This window comes from Chiloscyllium punctatum, chromosome 9 (assembly GCF_047496795.1).
Source record: "Chiloscyllium punctatum isolate Juve2018m chromosome 9, sChiPun1.3, whole genome shotgun sequence".
Taxonomy (NCBI): Eukaryota; Metazoa; Chordata; class Chondrichthyes; order Orectolobiformes; family Hemiscylliidae; genus Chiloscyllium; species Chiloscyllium punctatum.
This window is the reverse complement of record NC_092747.1, coordinates 112,866,262-112,889,516: the sequence shown is the minus strand read 5'-3', so window position 1 is coordinate 112,889,516 and position 23,255 is coordinate 112,866,262. Positions and strand designations below refer to the sequence as shown.

At 42.1% G+C, this 23,255-nt stretch overlaps 1 protein-coding gene across 2 annotated transcripts in view; it reads right to left on the bottom strand.

Annotated features, from left to right (window-relative positions):
- rasa3 (RAS p21 protein activator 3) overlaps positions 1-23,255 on the bottom strand; it is a 185,687-nt gene that overhangs the window by 25,852 nt on the left and 136,580 nt on the right. For both annotated transcript variants that reach the window (XM_072578089.1, XM_072578090.1), the window contains exons 5-9: positions 13,564-13,640; positions 8,607-8,687; positions 7,751-7,823; positions 5,324-5,400; positions 3,275-3,379 (exon numbers count right to left, since the gene is read on the bottom strand). In XM_072578089.1, the coding sequence (XP_072434190.1) occupies positions 3,275-3,379; positions 5,324-5,400; positions 7,751-7,823; positions 8,607-8,687; positions 13,564-13,640 (413 nt within the window). The remainder of the gene's footprint in view (positions 1-3,274; positions 3,380-5,323; positions 5,401-7,750; positions 7,824-8,606; positions 8,688-13,563; positions 13,641-23,255) is intronic.

Genomic DNA, 23,255 nt, shown 5'->3' with positions numbered 1-23,255 from the left:
ATAGCTGGTCCTTGATTTCCCTCTTCCTACTTATAAATTTATGCAAGAGAAAATTAAATAAGGTGACCACTATACAGATGCTCAATTTAATTATTCTGTCAGTACACACACGTTCTGTGCACTCCCATCCAGAACTTGCTGGATTGCAATTCCAGAGGAAGTATCCAATCTGTCCTTCCTCTCTCTAATGCGGGTATATGAGGCTCATTGGTAGCATCTTTACATGTTATCCAGGAGATGGGATTAGCTAATGGAGCACAGAGGATTTGATGTGAAACAGCTGGGGAGACTGTTATGGAGCAGTGATGTCACTGGACCCATTCTTTGGAGGCTTAGGTTCAAATCCCTATGCACCAAAATGTTGAAATTTATATTTGTTGATAAAGTCTGGAATTGAAAGCTTAGTTTCAAGGTGTCTATGGACAATTTCCCATATTGTAATCCCCTTTCCTTTGCCATCCTTCCCTAGTCTACCTACATGTGAATTTTAAAGTAAGTTTATTTTATTTACTTGTAGGATATGTGCTGGTCAGCATTTATTGTCTGTCCCCTACTTGCCCTTGAGAAGGTGCTGGTGAGCTGCCTTTTGAATGGCTGCAGTCCTTCTGTTTAGGTAAATGCACAATGTCCTGAGGGAGGGAATTCCAGGATTTTGACCTAGTGACACTTAAGGAACAGCGATATATTTCCAAGTCAGGATGGTGACTGGCTTGGTGGAGAACTTGCAGGAGATGGTGTTCCCATATATCTGCTACGATAGTCCTAGGTGGAAGTGGTTGTGGGTTTGGAAGGTGAAACCATGGATCTGTGCTGTATTTCTGCAGTGCATTTTGTTGATGGCACACATTGCTGGATTTCTACCACTTAGAATGTGAAGACATGCTAACAAATTCCTTCCCAATGTCAACCTGATGCATTTAAGTCTGTGCAATGTGGAATTTTTTATTAACAGGCTCTTTGTGTAACTATTTTTTTAACTACACTCCATGTGGCTTTATTTGTAATGTAGGCTACTTTTGTTTAACCACTGTATTGCATTCCTGTGTGAAAAGGGAGGAAATGTAAAGCCGATTGAGTTTGCTGTGGGAGGCACACAGGCCTGGCAGCAGTGTGTCATAAACTTTCTTGCAGCTCTCTTCCTTAAAGTTTTTATAAGGTACATGACAGGTATATGCATCAAAAAGTATGGCGTTGGAAAAGCACAGCCAGTCAGGCAGCATCCGAGGAGCAGGGAGAGTTGACGTTTTGGGTGGGAGCTCTTCATCGGGAATGTGATTCTTGAAATGCCGACTCTCCTGCTCCTCGGATGCTGCCCGACCTGCTGCCCTTATTCCAGCACCTCATGTTTTGGCTCTGATCTCCAGCATCTGCAGTCCTCACTTTCTCCTACGTATGTCCATCAATCCACCGTCATCCACCAGCATGCTGTGGGATAACGCCTTGAATTCCGGGTGACAGGGTGTCACAACTTTTCGTGATAGAAACTGACTCGCTGGTTCCAAATTCACATTAAAAATAACGGTGAGGTAAATAGTAATCAACATTAACTATGTACAAATCAAAAGCAACTTCAAGCTGAGCTTCAATGCACGGCTAAATTAAAAAAAAACCCAAAAGTTAGTGTCAAGCTGCCTCACTCCACCATAAACCAGTGAAAGTAACTGCCTTAAAAAGTAGGAACAGCTATATTTGCATTCGAAATACAGAGTAAAACCATCACGTAAGTTTGAGTTTTCTATTTTAGTCTACATATTCTTGTTAAGGCTGTGACAAATCCCAAACAATCACTTTGATGCTGAAAATTAACTTTTATAAAAGTGGAGTCTCATTTCTTCACCTTTCAATTGCAATAGAAGATTCAAAAGAAACATAAAACTTTTCCACCTCCTCACTCTCCCTCTCTCTCTCTATTTCACTGTCTCCTGATCTAAGATAAGATCAGTATTCTAACCTACCCTTCCTGCTGTGACTGCACCATTCATTAACAATTCTTCAAGCTGGTTTAACAGGTTCGCAGTTGCTCAAACTGGTCTTGCAGGTCCCAGTTGCTTTGTGGAGAGAGCTGTGCTCTTGTCATTTCCCACTCGCAGCATGTTACTGTGCAGAAGTAGGGGACACTGTAGCATTGCAGTCATGTCATTAGATCAATAATCCAGAGTGCATAATCTTCTGGGAACAGGGGTTTGAATTCCATCATAGCAGATAGCTTGAAGTCACTATGTTTGAGACAGTGGCTCAGTGGTTAGTACTGCTGCCTCATAGCGCCTGGGACCCGGGATTGATTCCACCCTCAGGTAACTATCTCTATGGAGTTTGCACATTCTCCCTGTGCCTGCGTGGGGTTTCCTCCGGGTGCTCCTACAGTCCAAAGACGTGCAGGTTAAGGTGGATTAGCCACAGGGAAATGTGGGGTCAGAGAGATGGGGTGGGTCTGGGTAGAATGCTCTCTGGAGGGTCGTTGTGGACTAGATGGGCCGAATGGCCTGGTCCCACACTGGAGGCTATCAATCTATGATCCACTTATTTTGAACATTGAGTAAATTTGAGGAGGTAGACAGATTTTCAAATACCAATGGGTTGAGGGATTATGGAGAACGGGTGAGAAAGTGGAGTTGAGGACAAGGTGAGATCAGTCAGATTATATCCAATGGCAGAGCAGGCCTGGGGAGCTGAATTGCCTACTCCTGTTGTTCAAAAGGCAAATTCAACAGAGGGTTCATCGAATACAATAAATTCTAGCTTAATGTGCATTGTAGAATGTAGATATTTTGAAAGATCATAGCTATAAACAATCCGCTTAATTTTTGCATAGAGGGAAATTGTTTTATGGCAGTCATTCGAATAGGATGTAAGTAATTGCCTATTCAATCAGTTGCTTCATCAAGAACAATGCTGCTGTTTATGCAGTCAAATTGCACAATGGTGAAATGGAATAAAATGACCCCTTAGAGTAGCAGGGAAACGTACGGGCCATTGAAACTCGGCAAGTGCAGCATCTAGGTGTGTTACAAACATTCTGGTGATGTGAGATGCTTTGACATGTGGCTCAAAAATGGTTCTGTGCATCTGTCCTTCCCTTGCGTGCCAACCAGATGTGGCTTAAGTCACCAAACTGTAGACTCAGAAACCAGTGACATTTTCACCACTTGCAGTTGGCAGCACACCCACATTAAGGCAAACAACTCAACAGTTGAAGGAAAGTTCAAGGTGCAGATTGTTGTTCAGTCTATACCTTTAAAAAGGGCATTATTGAACTGAATGAGCTCTCAATTACCATGCTTGATGGGATGAAGACTGTTTTAAAATCTTCAAAGGGAGACGTAGTTCTCCAAGAAATTCATCACCAAACTTTAAGTTACTGGCATTCCAAAGGTCAATCCTAGAAAAATAAACATTCCATCTCTTAGTAGAAGCAAAAGATGTCACAAACTATCAAAGAACTTTAAGCCCCATTGCTTATTATAGGATGTTAGCAGACTAATATGGACCTCAATAAATATAGACCGCATATTTAATACAAGAGTATAACTGTACAATGATTGCCTTATTTGGCTGATATTTGGAAATAAAAATCTGGTCTTGATAAAAGTGATGATGATGCCGTCAGATTGTTTTTACAAGCACTAGATCCACTAAATGTGAATTCCTCACCTCAGGCCTGGGTTGGTTTATTGATAAGAGATTGACTAACAGACCGTGGTCACCGTGATTAGTCCTCAATTCCATTATTGCGATGACTAGGATGGTAGACAATGGTCTAAACCTTTACTTTTGAAACATCCACTAATGCCTACATTCCTACCCAAGGACTATTCCCCACACAGGCCACTCAACTTAATTCCTCTCTCCACATTACTCTCATGTACTCTGATATCCCATCAGAGCTAATCCCATTATCCCCTTTCATTTCCAGTCTAACCCTATTCATTCTCTCACTTTCACAAATGTTTCACATTGCACGCAGTCCATTGCTATTCTTCCCCTTACTTCCCACATCCTTTAATATTCCACATGGTCTAACTTTACTCTGATGCTCATTTCATATACCCTGTAATATCAGCTCTAGTCTGATACCATCCCCCCTCCTCACTCCCCACATCCTTGCCTATCCCATCCAGTTGGGGTACTTTCCCAAATGACGACTCCTGGTATTTTGCCTCTGTACCAGGAAGTGGTGGGGGTAATTAAGGGTAAGGATTAATGGTTAGCTCATTGGGCTGGACGGTCAATTTGTGATGCACAGTGATGCCAACACTGAAGGGTCAGTTCCCATACTGGCTAAGGTCACCATGAAGGCCCTACCTTCTCCACCTCAGCCCTTAGCCGAGGTTTGGTGACCCTAAGGTTAAACTCAGAATGAGTCGCTTCTCTCTAATGAGAGAGCAGCCCTATGGTCCTCTGGGAGTATGATGATTTTCACTTCTCTTAACATTGAGTTAGTTCACCATCACCAATCAGCTTTTGTTTTGAAACGGTCCTTTCAATTGATTAAGCAGCAAAATCGCACTGGTGTGGATGAGGCACTGTTCTTGGATTTTAAAAAAAGCTTATTGCATAATAGCAATCAGTCCAATTACCTATTTGGCCAGGTATAATTACTCAGACCTTAGGGAGCTGGTGCAGATATATCTGCTCCTTTTGAAAGCTAGAGTAGAACTCCTTGTCTCAACTCAGTCAAATGGGTGGAGCCAATGTAACATGAACATTAACCTCTTCAACACCATTTCCTTAAGCACATCTGTCTAATCACATCCTGTTGCTCATTCTCCAAAGCTCTTACAATCTTTCTTTTGCAATAGTGCCTATTTTTTTTTGGCAGATCAAATCACTGCACAAACCTTCCATAAATGTCCACATCTTCAGTCACACTGCACCTCCATCTTACAAGCAACTATCTAATTCCCTTCTATGATAATTTATGGACTCTGCTTGAACAAAGCTTTGAGACAGAGATTTTCACAATGCTGAGGAATAGGGCTGTCTCAGGAGATACACAAAAGGCAAGGGAACATTTAGCAGGGTCAAAAAGCTTACAGCATGTTGTATTGGATAAAATGAGGTGTTAGTATAGGTCAATGGAATTAATCCAACATGAGCAGAGAGTGTGAAGGAGAACCCCCATTTACAATGATGTGACTAGTTCCTACTGCAAAGCCGACATGAACCTGTACAAATGAATCACACCACAAAGCGGTCAATCAATGTCATAGTTTTGCCTGCACAGGAATAAGGGCGCACGTTTTTTTAAGTTAATCCGGGAAACAACTATGTTATTTGACAGCAGACTCAGAAACAAACTCCAGCTTCCAGCAAACCTCCTCACCTGATTTCCATCTTCTCAACGTGTTCCTCCTCAACATCAAAGTGTGACTTTCGGTTGTAGCTACATGGCCTTGTCACCTGCAATGAAATCAGGAAACGAGAGATGGAGGGTTAGAATTCCCTTGCAGAGGAAGTTTGTAATACAGCATTTAAGGTGAACATCTAAACTAGCTACAATACACAATGATTCCCAACTTTAGAGGGTAGCGAGACAGAAAGGTTTATAATGTTCTGACCAGACACACAGTGGGTAGACTGGGATCTCTCCGCCCTACAGAGGGACAGGGTCTATGAGCTAATGCCATGTTGCTGCATACCTGCAGTGGTTCCCGACTAGGATGATGTAGAAACACACAACAACAGCAGACATAGCAACCTGAACATCAATGATTTAACCAGCTGTACTGTATTAGATTATGTTTTGATGAGAGAAACTTGCTTTCTGTCAGATCTTTCCACGTAATGCAAGCTATAGGGTGATAGAGTCATACAGGGCAGGAAACAGACCCTTTAGCCCAGCTGGTCCATACCAACCAGGTTTCCGAAACTGAACTAAGTCCCAGTTTCCTGCAATTGGCCCATATCCCTCTAAACCTTTCCTATCCATGTATCTGTCCAGATGCCTTTTAAATGTTGCAACTGTACCTGCCTCTACCACTTCCTCTGGCAGCCCATTCCATATATTCACCAACCTCTATGTAAAAAGGTTGCCCCTTGGGTCCCTTTTATATCTTTCTCCTCTCACCTCAAATCTATGCCCTCTAGTTTTGAACTCCCCTACCCTAGAGAAAAGATCTTGGTTATTCACCTCAAGATTTTACAAACTTCCAGAAGGGCACACCTCAGCCCCCTAGGCCCCAGGGAAAAATGTAACAGCCTCTCCTTATAGCTCAAACCTTCCAGTCTCGGTTGCATCCTTGTAAATCTTTTTTGCACCTTTCCCATTTTAATAATATTCTTCCAATAGCAGGGCAACCAGATTTGTACACAGTACTCCAAATGAGGCCTCACCAATGTCTTGTAACATGACGGCCCAACTCCTGTACTCAACGGTCTGACCAATAAAGGCAACCATAACAGAGGCCATCTTCACCACCCTGTCTACCTGTGAATCCAACTTCAACAAACTATGTACTTGCATCACTTGGTCTTTTTGATTGACAACACTCCCCAGGGCTCTATCATTATCTCTATAAGTTCAGTCCTGGCTTATATTGCCGAAATACAACACCTCACATTTATCCAAATTAAACTCCATCTGCCATTCTTTGACCCACAGGCTCAGTTGATCAAGGTCCTGTTGTTATTTTAGATAACCTTCTTCACTGTCCACTATACCAACAATGTCAGTGTCATCAGCAAACTTACTACCCATGCCTGCTACATTCACATCCAAATTGTTTATATGAATAAGGAACAACAATGCACACAGAATTGACCCTTACAGCACCACTGCTGGTCACAGGCCTCCAGTCTGAACAACAACCCCTACCATCACTAACTGTCCCTACTGTTAGACACTTTTATATCCAATTGGCTAGACCTCCATGGATCCTGTGTGATCTAACCTTACTAACCAGTCTACCTTGCAAAACCTTGTTGAAGGTCTTGCTGAAGTCCATTTAGACTCCAAAGCATTGACATTAAAAAGGCAAGGCATATGGTATAAAAAATGAGTTGGGCAATGAGGAATTAAGGATGTGGAATGGGAAAGGATTGGGAATTAAGATGCTAAGGGAGAGAAACAGAAGGGATAGAAAGATCAGGTTTTTGCAGAGGATTTTGAGAGGAACAGAGGACAGTAGGAGTGGGGGATTAGTAATTTGGATGCAGAATTCCAGGGGGCAGGAATTTCATAGCTGTTGGTATTCTAGGTCTTAGTGAATCGAGTGGGGTGATCCCAATGTTGTCACTGCACTGGGTCAGAAATGCCCAAAAGAGAGGTTCACGAGAGATTTTTTTATAGAGAGAGTTTTTCCTAACACATGAAAACACAATCACTTGACATAAAACTTCAGACGTTTTTATTTGGTGTGTCTGAAATAGTTTTGGAAACAGAAGAAAGCAGCTCTGTAAGTGAACTGGGTAACAGTGCCAGAAGTCAGCCCTGAGCCTGCCAGGATTCCACATCAGGAGTGTATATCAGGAATCTGGACAGGGAGCTCACAAGGAGCGTCAGTACTAGATGTTCCAGACCCCACTGACACATTTGCTCAGTGTCATCGGAAAGAGTTTACTGAAATAATTCTCATTCAAATGTTCATCACAATGATTTATTAAAGAGTTGAAAAGTGGTGTAACAATGAGTAATGAAAGGCTGAATTTCACACGGTCTATCCAAAACTAAAACACAATTATCTACGCTTACAGCCTGTACTTATGAAGATCAAATGCAACAATTTGAAGCAACTCTTCAATGAGAACTTACCTCAAAATAAAACACTTCATCAAACTGTGGATTGTTTGTCTTTCGTTTCACTTTAGTTTTCTTCAACTCAGATCTGGTAACCAAGCAAAAATGAGTTGGCAGCTTTGTCAATGCACAGTATGGAAGCTAAATACAGATGGAAACTTTTAAAAGTGACAAGCAAAATACTGTTGGGAGACCTGTGATAAAATCAGTTTGCAACTGGTGATGTTCAACAGGTCAGCCAGCAACTTTGCAGAGAGAAAGGGAGGATTAATTGTCCAGGATGATGCCACAGTGTTAATGATTCACAAATAGTGGGACATGAACTCATTTCAAAGACAACTCACCTCTCAAAGTAACTGGTGGGTATGATTTATCACCATGTGCAACTTCACTCTTGATTAAAGGCGATGTGAAACCAGTGTTTTACATTCCTATTTTTCTACCACTGCCAAACCCCCAACCCTCTCTGATTCTGGGATTTCTGCTGCAAAGAGGTTGGTTCGAGTCATTCTCCCCATCTCTGAATGAGTCATCCAGAAACATTGCCAATACGCTACTGCAGCGGGCAGAGGGAGAATTCGAATTGCATACTACAGAGCTGGCTGGTGGCCAGACACAGTAACTGTCCTGACTGTGAATACAGCAGAGCTAAATGTTGGGGTTCAGGGAAATAAAATCTGGACATCTTTAATTCCAGGCTGCAGGTTGAAAATCTATCCCAATATCAGTAGAACTTGACCAAGAGTTGTTACAACAGAGAACATGTTTGTGAAAAGGAAGTACACAGGAATGTTAGTAAAATTTAGATTGTGTTTGGCCATTGCTGCAGGTTACAATCAAACAATAATCATAATTAGAAATGTACAGATACCTGGATGGGCTAGACAAGGTCACCGTTGCATATGGATCACATTGTCCATTGACTATTGGCAGATCTTCGCATTCTATAACACTGAGTGGAAACAAAAAATGAGAAACAGTTCAATCATTGAAAGGGTGATGAATTTCTGCTTTCCCATTCTTTACAGTAGCACCCGTGTCCTACGTTCCTCACAAAATGATGAACCAATTTACCTAATGCAGAAAACATTTGAGTGAATTATGAGAGGGTCAGGACTGAGTGAACGCGGCACTGTCAGAGAAACACTATAGGGGGAGGTCTGTCCTGTGACAGGAACAGTTCAAAGGAACCACTAAACTGTCAGGGGGTCAGTGACTTTATTTGGACCTGTGCATATCGATGTGTGCACATATATGTACAGAGATAGGGTGGTGTGCATGTAGGGTGGTGCATGCATGTGCTAATGTGTGTGTATCTAAGTGTTTGTGGAGAGCCTTATGTGTAAGAGTGAATGAATAAACATTTGTGTGTGTGAGCTTGTGTATGTGCAAACATAAGTGTGTGCATGAGTGCGAGTGTGTGCTAGTTTTGAGTGAGTGATTGGATGTGTGTGTGCATGTGAATGTGAGCATAAACGTAAATGTGAGTGTGTTCATGCATGCATGAGAATGGATGTGAATGTGTGCAAATTTATTCATGAGTTTGTTGATGTAAGTGTGTGTGTGTGTGTGTTTCACAGAGACTGTATGCATGCATGTGCATGTGGAGGGACTAAGGGGAAATTAAATAGTCTTGATTCCATTAGTTGAAATGTCCGAGGGACTGGGGCTGACTCAAACCGAGCAATTAAACTGTTGGAAGAACATGACGTACTGTAAAATTCACAAGCTCCACTGGCAGCAAATTGACTAATCTGCCAAATTAATTCTTTTAGAAGCCAGATGAAGATAGACATCAATTATGCTAAACAAGTGTCCAAACCGAGACTCAAGCCTGGAAGGATATGGAGAATGGCGATGAGGCAAGTGCTGTATAATTTCCAGTAGGAACCAAATTGTCATTTCCTTTCCAATAAAGTAGGAGATTCACACAGTCCCTCTGAACAAGTTCGAACTTGTTCCACATCTTGCATGTGTCTGGAGCCTCTGGGTTTGTCAGCAAAGTATCCATCCCTTTGGGAATACAGTCGGTGCTTTACACAACACAAACATTATCAGTGTTTTCGGCTAAAATATTTCTTTTCCTTCCCATTTCAAAGGGAACCCTAAACAAGACAGATATGATACTGCTTTTTAGTTGGCACTAAATGCTTCTGTTTAGCATTTTTAAATGTTTAGCATTATGCAATTTAGCACTTTTGCAGGACATTATTTTCTTTGTCATTCATGCAAACAGAAAGTACTAATCATTACCAATTAAAGGAAAAAAGACTTGCATTTCTTAAATGTGTTTCACAACTATAAGACATCCCAACATTTTCCAGTGAATGAGGTATTTTGAAGTGTGTCATTGTGCTGAAGCAGGGAACTTAGCTCCATTTGTAGCCACTAACTCTAGCTAGAAATTCACTTGCAGTTGGATTTTTGCTCCCATTTCCTCACTGTTATCTCTGCTGTCCCCAACGAACTATCCTCAGTCCACTCCTATTTCTCATCTGGACCCCATCCATCATCCAAAATCAGCACTGCTTTTCACATGGACCTGGATAGCTCTCAGCCTCACCTCAGCATCAAAACTCCTCCACTGTCATTGAATTAGACTTTATCCAGAAGCCAATAACAGATGAATAGGAACGTCTTCCAACTAACCATTGGGAAAAATGGAGCCTTTAGTTCCAGTCCCCATGACTAACTTTGTTCCCTAGCAACAGTCACCATCCCTCTCCCTGGCAAGTGTTTTAAAATGCTGCAACGTTGGTATCGCGTTCGATAACCTTCGAATGACATGGTCACCCAGACCAATTATTTCCAATTCCATTCCATCTGCAGATTCTGTCCCTTTCTCAACTGATCTGCTCCTAAAGCCCCTACTCATCTCCTTGTTTCCTGTGGCTGATGATTCCAAATCATTCCCAGCCAGCCTCCCAACATTCTCACTTCTGCAGCCTGCAGGCGATTCAAAACCTAGCAATTTGTAATCTAACTGACACCAAGTCCCATTCACCCTTGACCCTTACATTCACTGGCTTTGGTTGGTCAATGCCTCAATTTTAAAATTCTCACACGACACCAGGTTATAGTCCAACAGGTTTATTTATAATCTCAAGCTTTTGGAGTGCTGTTGTTTCACCAGGTGAAGTCTCATTTTTTGCTTAAAATTTTCACCTTTGCTTTAAAACCAACTAGCCCCATTCTCTGGCCCTACATCTCTCCATTCCTATAACTTACACTAGCCCCAGAAACCCCTTTGTGGATCGCTGATTTTGATCACTCTGCTATTGGTGGCCATGCCTTCAGCTGCTTGGGTGCCAAGCTCTGAAATTCCATCTCTAAATCTCCCTACATCGCTTCCTTTTTTTAAGCTATTCCTTAGTGGTGTGCCTTCATGGCTTCTTTTGAGGCGAGGGTCTCACCTTCTGTTTAGTAATGCTCCTGTGGTACCTCTTGGGTGTATTTTATATTGCTAAAGGCACTACGTAAACACAGGTTGTTGTTCTTGCTGCTGCATCCAGTTTGAGCTCAGCAGGTTCCCATAAAGGTTATTACAACTGCGATTGGTGGAATGAGCTGCTATTTATCTCCATAAGTTCCACCATTAATAAAAAGGTTTTGATCCATCCTCCAAAGTGACCAATTGTTTCCACTTTGCACTGTTATCCAGAATAAAGGAGAGTTTTGTTTTAATGGGCTCAATTATTATAAAACAATACTCAATCATAAAAACAAGTGGAAATACTGGGTAACATCTAAACTACAACTGGAAGTATAATCCCCCTTTAATCCCCAAACTGTCACACTCAACACAACGATAAAAGGTTACTTTAGAGATGGTATTTTTAAAAAAGGAAAATGAAGACCACCATTATCGGCCCAGTGTTCTGAAAAACGAAAGACAGAGTCTGGTGAACCCTCAGTCCGTTGAGTTTCTTGTTGACAAACTGAACTGCTAACAGATGTAAACCAATGAAAGATCTTCCAAACAAGCTCCAGTTCGGATTGAAATCCGGAAGATTCCAAGGTTTTGGATGGTGGTGAAAGCTCAGCTTATCAGTGTTTCCAACATAGTTAAAGTACTGAGGTATAGAAACGTTGTCAATCCCCAACAGAGGGAGAGAGGGACCTGCAGCATTCCTGAAGCTTTGGAGGTTTTTCTCCCTGAGTGTTTGTGAAACTGAAACCAAGTTCAGGAATCCGCCATCAGCACAGGAACCCAATAGTCTCTTCCAAAGCTAGGGTTTAGTCCAAAACAGGGCAATAAAGCCCATTTCTTATCTCCAGCAAAGCTGTTTGGCTACTTTTTCAATGTCTTTTGACCTTCTGTATTCAGCAGGTGGATTACGGTCCACATTCAACTGTTGACTTCATTTCCAAGAAACCAAGAAAGTATCAAAACAATTCAAAATTCCAGTTCTCCACATAGTTAATAACTATAAATACCTTGCTTATGGTCTGGACTATATTTACCCTTCAATTAACATCAACAAAGATAGATACATACACTACTTACCTCTGTTGTTTCTTACTATGTGCAACTTGGCTGCTGGGTTTAGCTGCACAATTACAATGACTGCACATCATATAGTAATTGGTTGCTTGTTGGCTCCTTAAAAGTCCTGCCTATTGTGACATGGACACATGCTTACTCCTGATGTCCCTGAATATCTGACCCAATCTAATCACACTCTCCTCCACACACCCTTTAATATCCCATTCTACTTCTCACTTTCAATAGCTTGCAACAGTTCTCTTTATCAAATAACAATCTAAATTTCTTTCATGGGATTATTGCACTTAGCTCTGCCAAATGGTCTCTCTTACATTCTAACCATCCTCATTTGCACGAATGAGTAACTGCAGTGAATGATCTTCCTATTCTGTCCCGATCTTGTGATATGTTTTTCCATATTGTACCAATGCAGTAAACCCAGCATTTCACTGGCTACTTGACATCCAGAAACACAGCACTGTGCAGAGAAGTTCCCGTGACATTTTTCACATGGCCGAAATGGAGGACAGGATCTACAGGTTTTGTAACATTCTATGTCTATATCTAGCACCTTCAATATATGTTACAGCACAGACCAGCAAAAGTTGGTTAGTTCATCAATTGGGAGAGTGTGGTGCTGGAAAAGCACTGCAGGTCAGGCAGCATCCAAGGAGCAGGAGAATCGACGTTTCGGGCAAAAGCCCTTCATCCCTTCACACAGCTAACTTGAGTGGATGTTGTAAGATATACAAAAGCCATGACCGAACACAGTGGTAAAAAAGGCTTATGGGACAAAATGGTCCCTCCTGATCCTAACTATTTAAACATTTTAAAATGTGCTCTATCACCTTGAGAAGGGAAAAAGACTTCTAAAGGCTGATTGGTCCACAGGAATCTGGAAGAACTTGTAATTCAAGCACAAATAATTTCCTTGTGAAGAACTCCCCTGGGCTCACAGCCAGAGTAAATGGCAAAATCACAGAGAAATTCTCGTTGCGTAATTGATTAAGAAACAAGAATTGGGGAAGTCTGGTGGCTCAGTGGTTAGCACTGCTGCCTCGCAGTGCCAAGGATCTGGGTTCAATTCCAGCTTCAGGCAATCATCTGTGTGGAGTTTGCACATTTTCCTCATGTTTGCATGGGTTTCCCCTGAGTGCTCTGGTTTCCCCCCACAACCCAAAGATGTGCAGGTTAGGCGGACTGGCCAAGGGAAATGCAGGGTTACAGGGATTGGGTGGGATGCTCTTCAAATGACTGGTATGGGCTGAGTGCCCTACTTCCACACTCTGGGGATTCTATGAAGAACAGGTCATGAGAATACAAAAAATAAACAGAGTCTCACCGTGTGCCCAACTTATGGCAAATGGTCCCAATATCAGTGATGACTTCACTCAGCCTCAGCTCCAGGTGAACTTTGCCCTGAAATAATTTGCATAATGAGGAGTTACAAGATGCACAAAGACAAGACTGCAGCTACACACTGAGGTTTACTCATTAACAAAGAGAAGACTTAGATTTTTAAACAGCTCCGCTTACATCCTCAGGAAACACAAAATACTACACAACAATTAATTTGTTTTCTTAAATTTAACTTATTTCCCTAATCAACCTATTGAGAGACATCATTACATACCTCTGGAGCAGGTGGGCATTGAACCTTGATCTTATAGGAGGGATATTACCACTGCACCACAAGAGGGCCCAGATATAGAACATCTGCATGACAACCTCGTGCACAGGCCATGCTGTCCTTTCCTGTATTGTGTGAATTTTATTACATGTGCTGCTGAAACAAGCACTTTAATGCAATCATGGATCTTTACATTGAGAAATGTAGCTGTCTGCTTTTGATTCAACCAGCTAAGGGATAAATATTGACCAGAACAGAAGGGAGAACTCCTGGCTCTTCAGTGAAATTGTGGCTGCAGGATATCTGATATCTACCTCTGGGAAGTGACTTAGTCTCAGTGCATTGTCTCATCCAAAAGATAGCACACTTAACAGTGCAGCATTCCCTCAATACTGACCCTCTGACAGTGCTGTAATCCCTCAGTACTGACCCTCTGACAGTGCAGCACTCCCTCAGAACTGATCCTCTGACAGTGCAGTGCTCCTTTAGTACTGCACCATGATGCCTGGTAAGGTGTGACAGTGGATATGTCAATAGACTCATAATTCAGTGATAGGGAGGTGAAATCTCATACGTTGCAGTTGGAAAACTTGAATTTTATTCTCAATTAAATATGTAAATAAAAATTGAGCATGAATCTGTCAACATGCTAGAAATAGAGTTCATGACATTCATCAGTTCCAGGCCAGGATTTCCCAATGAACAGATAACCATTTCTAGATGGGAGTTGTATGTGGTGACTCCCCCCCAGAAACCCCAATGTATCAAACTCTGTAGAAATTGCGAGGGAAATTGAAGAGTTGGCACGGTGGTTCAGTGGTTAGTACTGCCGCCTCACAGCGCCAGGGACTTGAGTTCGATTCCAGCCTCGGGCAACTGTCTGCGTGGAGTTTGCACATTCTCTCTGTTTCTGCGTGGGTTTGCTCCGGTTTCCCCCCCACAATCCAAAGATGTGCGGGTTAGATGAACTGGCCATGTTAAATTGCCTGTCGTGTTCAGGATGTGTAGGTTAAGTGCATTAGTCAGTGTAAATGTAGAGAAATAGGGGAGGAGAATGGGTCTGGGTGGGTTACTCTTCGGAGGGTCAGTGTGGACCTATTGGGCCAAAGGGACTATTTCCACTTGGTAGGAATTCTAAGATTCTGTGAATTCTATGATAAGAAATTCCCCTGCATCTCCAATCCTTCTAAAACAAGACCCTGAGAATTCAAAGGGTTTTGCTTCTACTGAATTAAAAGTTATCCAGTAAAAGGTAAACGATTAGTCTAACTCCTGGATAATTCTCAAATTGACCCCCTCAACTCCCATGTCCTGCACACTTCCCCAGCTTCCTCTCCTCCAAACGTCTCCAGTCCCTGGGCCCTGATCCAACATCCATCCCCAGCCTTGGCCTCCCTACTCTAGCAGCAGACACCTGCCTCATGCAACACCCACCACCCTCCTGGGTCCCAGGGCCACCCTAATTTTGGCAGCCTCTGTGGTCCCACCATCGGAGCAGCTGTCCACCCTCCCCAATCTTCAGTCACAAAAACCTTGCTGCTGAACATAACACTGCCCTTTCCACCCCTCCTCACCAGACCTCATGCCCCTGTCCAATAGTGCTCCATCACGTGCCCCCCCCTTGCACCCTGCCCAACCTGACACCCTACTCACTCGGCACCCAATCCTCACACTTACCTTTCACACCTAACTTTTCACAAGAGCTGGCAAAGTCACTGTCTGAAGAGCAGTACACATCAAATCACAGAATACAGCAACTAATGCAATGAGAAGATCGTGTGGTCTGCCTTCCTCCGAGTATTCTGCACAGTGAGGACACAATTGGAGTTAGTGTACCTCTCAATTTCTGCAGGAGCAGTGAGTGGAATTTCCTACCAGGAAAACAGATTTTGTTCTTAACATAAAATAAATAGTGATGGAGTGGAAAACTATGACTACCACTCCTTGGTGAATCCAGCACTTTAAGTCAAGGTGAGTCATACGTTGTGCTGTATCGGTTGATCTAACATATCAGGAAATCTCATTTCCCCATGCTGAAAATCATGTTTTTGCACATATTCAGTGAATAGATTAAACCTCCTTTTCAGTCACAACACACTTTATTATGAGTTTACCTCAACGTTACACCCTACAATTCTAACCAATTCACTTACTGGTACCTTATAACTGGACATAAGGGATCAAGCAGTTTATAAGGGCTCTTGTACAAAGATGCATGAGAATTTAAGACAGACCCATTCTTTCAATCGAATGCTGATGACACTTCGAGATAATGATTTGCCATGCCTATGGGGTTAATTTTTTTATACTCAGTGTACAAGTTGATCCTTATTTTTGGAGGCTTTAAAAGATCCGACTAATATGCCAACATCCACAGGAGTCTGCATGAAACCATAAACAGACCAGAGTAGGTAGTTTTGAGCTCTGTGAGATAGGAGAGGTATTGAGAGAACTGGAAGAGTGCAGCTCAAATTCATCAGGATGGTAACTGATGTCAGGGCATATTAATATGAAAAACTGAAATTTGTGGATCATTTTCAAAATAACTACGGAACCACAGAAAAGTTACAGCTCAGAAAGAGGTCATTCTGCCCACTATGTCTGTGCTGGCTGCCCATTCTAAATTCACTCTCCAGCACCTAACCCTTTGCCTTGCATGTTATGGTGATTCAGGTATAGACCTAGGTTGATTCTAAATTAGTGAGTTGAGGGTTTCCACCTCAGCCAGACAGGACAATGAATTCCAGACATCTGTCACCCTCTGAGTGAAAGAGAGGTTCCCCTCTTGGCCCCTCTAGTCCTTCTAATGATTACCTTACATTTGTGCCCTGGTCATTTTCCTTGGCAGGTTTTCCCTGACCAGTCTGTCCAAGCCCCTCATTATTTTTCACACCTCTATTAAGTCACCCCTCAGCCTCCTCTGTTCTAAGGAAAACATCTCTAACCCATCCAATCTCTTCCCGTGGCTGCAATTTCTAAGCCTTAACAACACTCATGGAGATCTCCTCTGTATTCTCTCTAAAAAGCAATTATATCCTCCCTGCAATGTGCTGAGCAGAACTGTGCACAGAATTCTGGCTGTGATCTTACCAATATCTTATATTGACCCTGATGAAGAGGTGATGGTGAACAAAGTTAAAAATCACATAACACCAGGTTATAGTCCAACAGGTTTATTTGGAAGTACTCACTTTTTGGGATTTTGCCTGCTTTCTTGTATTTCTGCAGAAAGCTAGTACTTCCAAATAAACCTGTTGGACTACAACCTGGTGTTGTGTGATTTTGTTTTATTCAAGGTTTGTGAAGGTTTGTAGCTCAGGTTGAGGTTTAGGGTGTAGGTTTGCTCGCTGAGCTGTAGGTTTGATATCCCGACGTTTCATTACCTGGCTAGGTAACATCATCAGTGACGACCTCCAAGTGAAGTGAAGCTGTTGTCTCCTGCTTTCTATTTATATCTTTCTCCTGGATGGGGTTCCTGGGGTTTGTGGTGATGTCATTTCCTGTTCGTTTTCTGAGGGGTTGATAGATGGTATCTAGATCTATGTATTTGTTTATGGCGTTATGGTTGGGGCGGCAGGCCTCTAGGAATTCTCTGGCATGTCTTTGCTTAGCCTGTCCCAGGATAGATGTGTTGTCCCAGTCGAAATGGTGGTTTTTTTCCTACGTGTGTAGGGCTATGAGAGAGAGAGGGTCATGTTGTTTTGTGGCTAGCTGGTGTTCGTGTATCCTGGTGGCTAACTTTCTTCTTGTTTGTCCTACGTAGTGTTTGTGGCAGTCCTTGCATGGAATTTTGTAGATGACGTTGGTTTTGTCCATGGGTTGTACTGGGTCTTTTAATTTTGTTAGTTTCTGTTTGAGAGTCTTGGTGGGTTTGTGTGCTACTAGGATTCCGAGGGGTCTTAGTAGTCTGGCTGTCATTTCTGAAACTTTTTTCACCACAAACCCCAGGAACGCCATCCAGGACAAATAAATTTTGTTTTATATTGACCTAGCACTTCCCCAACTCATATATTTAAGAACTCGCTCAATGAAAGAATGTAACCCTTATGCCTTCTTTAGCAACTTATCTACCTGACCTGCCACTCTCAGGGACTGGTAAACATGCACTCCCAGGTCTCTCATTCCCACTATCTCTGTCAACACTCTTTATTGGGTATTGCCTTGCCCTCTCCAAATGGAAATCCTTGTACTTCTCAACATTTAATTCAATTTGCCACTTTTCTGCCATTGAATCAAACCGTTGATGTCTTTGTGCAGTCATCAGCCATTCTCTTCACTGTTAAATATACAGACAATATTTGTGTCATGTGCAAATTGCCCAATTATGCTTTGCACATTTAAGTCTAAATCATTAAAGATACCACAAACAGTACAGAATCCTGGGAAACACTACTGGGAACCACTTTCCGTTCGCTAAAACATCCGTCAACCAACAATCTTCATTTTATGCCACTGAGGTCATTCTGAATTCAATTCAGATAAGTGCGAGGTGCTGCATTTTGGGAAAGCAAATCAGGGCAGGACTTATACACTTAATGGTAAGGTCCTAGGGAGTGTTGCTGAACAAAGAGACCTTGGAGTGCAGGTTCATAGCTCCTTGAAAGTGGAGTCACAGGTAGATAGGATAGTGAAGAAGGCGTTTGGTATGCTTTCCTTTATTGGTCAGAGTATTGAGTATAGGAGTTGGGAGGTCATGTTGTGGCTGTACAGGGCATTGGTTAGGCCACTTTTGGAATATTGCATGCAATTCTGGTCTCCTTCCCATTGGAAGGTTGTTGTGAAACTTGAAAGTGTTCAGAAAAGATTTACAAGGATGTTGCCAGGGTTGGAGGATTTGAGCTAAAGGGAGAGGCTGAACAGGCTGGGGCTGTTTTCCCTGGAGTGTCGGAGGCTGAGGGGTGACCTTACAGAGCTTTACAAAATCATGAGGGACATGGATAGGATAAATAGGCAAAGTCTTTTCCCTGGGGTGGGGGAGTCCAGAACTACAGGGCATAGGTTTAGGGTGAGATGGAAAGATAAAAGAGATCTAAGGGGCAACCTTTTCACACAGAGGGAGGTACATGTATGGAATGAGCTGCCAGAGAAAGTGGTGGAGGCTGGTACAATTACAACAATTAAAAGGCACCTGGATGGTATATGAATAGGAAGGGTTTGGAGGGATATGGGCCGAGTGCTGGCTGATGGAACTAGATTGGATTGGGATATCTGGTTGGCATGGACGAGTTGGACCGAAGGGTCTGTTTCCATGCTGTACATTTCTATGACTCTAAGTCATCACATGATGAAGCTGTGGCATTTTCCCTAGGTTTCTTTTAAAGAAGAGATTGAACAAGCAGTATGTAGTAACATAAACAGCCTGCCAGGCCCTGGAGATTTTTTAAAGTTGGAACAATAGAAGCAGCCTGGATGGGTGCGGCCGGCTCTCACAGATCAAGATTTCTAGTTTCTAGGTTTCAGTTTAGAGAGAAGCTGCTGGAGGCTTCGAGAAGTAAAAGCTATTTTCTCCCTCTCTCAGTTGCAACTAGAAGCTGGGGTTTCTCTTCCAACTCTGGGTATTGCATGTGAGAAAATCTGTTTTCTGAATTTGCGCTTTTGCTAAAGGATGCGTTTATGAGATGTTACTATATTGGAACAGTTAATTAGTGATAGTTTCTGTATCTATTATTCTGTCAAGCTTTCCAATCGAGTAAAGTTATTCTAAGCTCTTTCTTTTGTTGTATTTTAAATATAGTGTATGAATAAATTGTGTTTTGCTTAATGTCGAGCGGTTTGACCAATCAAATTGCATCTGGATCACAGCACTTTGCATTTACCTTTAAAACAAGAATATGTTCGTGTCTAGGCTACCTTCTTAAAATATTTCGAGGGAGTCTGGTTTGGTCCATAACAACATTCACCTGTGTCCCATGGGCAGTTTTTCTTTCTGAATAGTCTACCATCTGGGATTTTGTCAACGGTCTAAGGAAAATCCACTTATCTTCATCAATCGTCCTTGCTACCTCCTCAATAAATTCAATAAGTTAGTAAGGCATGGTTTTCCATTAACAAAACCGTGTTGAAAATCCTTGATTACTCCATACTTTTACAAGTGACAGTTCATGCTATTTCTCAAGCTTGTTTCTAGTAATTTGAGGTCAGGATGACTGGCTAATAATTAGTTGGTCTGTTCCTCACATCCTTTTTGAATAAAAGTACAAAGTTTTCAGACCTGCAACCTCGGGTATCTAATAAGGATTGGAAAATGATCCTCAAAGCATTTGTTATTTCCTCCCTGGCTTCTTTGAATAGCCTTGAGTAAAATTCACCCAGACCTAGTGATTCAAGGAGGACAATCTTTCTAATATTTCCTTTCTCATTTTGCTTATTTTATCTACTGTTTCATACTCCTCCTGTTTAACCAGAATGTCAACATCACCCTTCACCTTTATTAAGGCAGAGACATATAATGCATTAAAATCCATGCCTACCTATCCTACAGCCATTCATAACAGACCAGGTATATCCTTGATTTACCCAATCCTCTCCTTAGTTCTTGATTTCAATGTACTGACAAACCATCTTTGAATTTTCATCAATTTTACCTGACAATATTCGTTCTTATCCTCTCTTCGATTTCATAATTTCCATTTTCACTTAACCTCTGCATGCTCTATAATCCTCTAAGCCTTTGAAAGTATACATCTTTTTGAAATTATCATAAGCTCCACTTTTCTACTTTATTTTGCCTGCTATGTTTTCTGGATAACCAGGGGCTCTCGATGTGATCATACCACCTTTTTCCCTGGCAGGGACATGCCTACACTGCGCCCGTAAAATCTCGCTTTTGAATACCTCCCACTGATTGGCCACTGACTTTCACTTCAGCAACTGTAACTTGTCCAACTTTGCCGGACAATCTCTCAACTTTGCCTTCTCCCAGTTAAGAAGTTTTACCCCCATTCTACCTTTGTCCCTTCCCATCGTGATGCTAACTCTACCTGTTTTACGGTCACCATCTCCAAAATGATCACCCACTGCTACATCGTCCACCTTCAATTCCTCAGACCAAATCTGGAATGGTGTTCCTTTTAATTTGGCTTGTTATGTATTGCCTACAAATGTTTTCTTGAATGCAGTTCACAACGTTTGTCCTCTCCATGTCTTTCACACTGTTTGCACCTCAGTTAATATGATGGTGGGAAAGATCCCCAATTATTATCCCCTATTCCTGATGAACGTCGATTTTCCTGCTCCTCGGATGCTGCCTGTCCTGCTATGCTTTTCCAGCACTGCTCTGATCTAAACTCTGGTTTCCAGCATCTGCAGTCCTCACTTTTGCCCCATTATTATCTCCCTATTGTTTTTGCATTCAGAAATTTGCCGACATTTGTTCTCTCAGGCAATGAAGAGTAAGGGACAATTTGAAAGAAACGTTTGAAGTCATGAGGAGATGGAACAGAGTATACAGGAAGAAAACCTTTCAATGATCGAAGAGTCCAAAACTAAAGAAATAAAGAAAATCAGATTAAATGCAGAAGATTTAGGATTGAGAGCAAAAGCAATTCTTTAGACAGTGATTTCTTTTAACAGCGTGGAAACAGGCCCTTCAGCCCAACAAGTCCACACCAACCCTCCGAAGAGCAACCCACCCAGACCCATTCCCCTACATTCACTGCTGACTAATGCACCTAACACTATGGGCAATTTAGTATGGCCAATTCACCTAACCTGCACATCTTTGGATTGTGGGAGGAAACCCACGCAGACACGGGGAGAATGTGCAAACTTCACACATTCTGTGTGGAGAATGTGCAAACTTCACACATTCTGCAAACTTCACACAGACAATTGCCCGAGGCGGGAATTGAACCCGGGGCAGTGCTAACCACTGAGCCACTGTGTCGCCCCAAGAGACTTTGCAATTCACTATTCCAGTACTGAATGAAGTTAAAAATCACACAATACCAGGTTATAGTCCAACAGGTTTATTTAGAAGTACTAGCTTTTGGAGTTAGACTATAACCTGGTGTTGTGTGATTTTTAACTTTGTCCAATCCAGTCCAACACTGGCATCTCTCCATCAGTGATGAATGAAGCAGAGATCACATCAAAATTTCAGAAGAGGTTTCTAGGTGGTTGAGGGAAAGGAGGTTAAAGGGATATGTGAACTGAGTGGTCATGTGAGTTAGGAATATTACAGAAACAGTTCTGAGGAAGGGTCACTTGACCTGAAACGTTAACTCTGATTTCTCTCCAGAGATGCTGCCAGACCTGCTGAGCTTTTCCAGCAATTTCTGTTTTTGTTTCTGATTTACAGCATCCGCAATTCGGTTTTTATATTGTTAAGAATACTAGGTTGGCTGGGCCATTGGTAAACTTCACAAAAATGTAGAAGGGGGCTCACCAGTACCTTCTCAAGGACAATTAGGTATGGGTGATTAATGCTGGCCCACACACCAGCACTCACATTCTACAAAAGAAGAAAAAAAGCAAAACTGTGAAGTGAAAAAAAAGTGGAGTAGCGTAATACAAAGTTGGAAATAAATAGAGAAAGAGAGTGGGACACACACACACACACGCACGAACGAAAATAGAAGATGTAGAATAATTGTGCAGTGGTTACTCTGTGTACTCAAGACTATATTCTAGAGCTCTGCACAGTGACCATATGGTCGGAAAGATCTCCAGTGTCTAATGGCAGAGCGGACGAAATGCTACATGCTTTGAAAGCTCTTTTGACCAAAATGACACAATTGCTGTAATGAAAATTACCAGAGAAAAAAGCACATGGTGAAAAATGGCAAAGGGAACATCATTCAGATGTCGGACATGTTGCTTGGATTTTTACCTGTGGCAGTTTTAAGTTTGTTGAAACAAAAGATTCTTCAAAATAACCACTGGATTGTTATGAGCTGTTCTTTATTTTTCTCATCCAAAGCATTAATTTTATGTCGAAGGCAACTTCACCCACAACCATTAGTCTTAACTGTACATGACATACTGGCCAACTGCCCAGCCGCAACAGGCAACCTGCCAATTGGAGGAAGTCCAACGGTAAACACCTGTCAATGCTGAGACTTAAATCCTACCTTCCAGACCTGTAGGGGACTCGGCCTGGAGATGCCAGCTCACCTGAGTGCTCTTACCTGCAACTTCACAACCTGGCGACTGCCCTAAACTCACTTTGCACTCGACAATGAAATTTATCCTGGCCCTACCGTCACTGTTTGTTTCAGTCAAAAGGGTCAAGTGGTGTCGGGTGGAAGTATGCATTTGTGAAACTAAAAGGTCAACCTGATTGAGTTGAGGCTTTTTTTTTTCTGTGCTGTAAAACTCTACATAATTCTGCGCAACCATATAGTAATACTGGTGATGTGTTAATTATGGCTCCCCCTTCCTATTAACAGCAGCTCTGGGCTCAA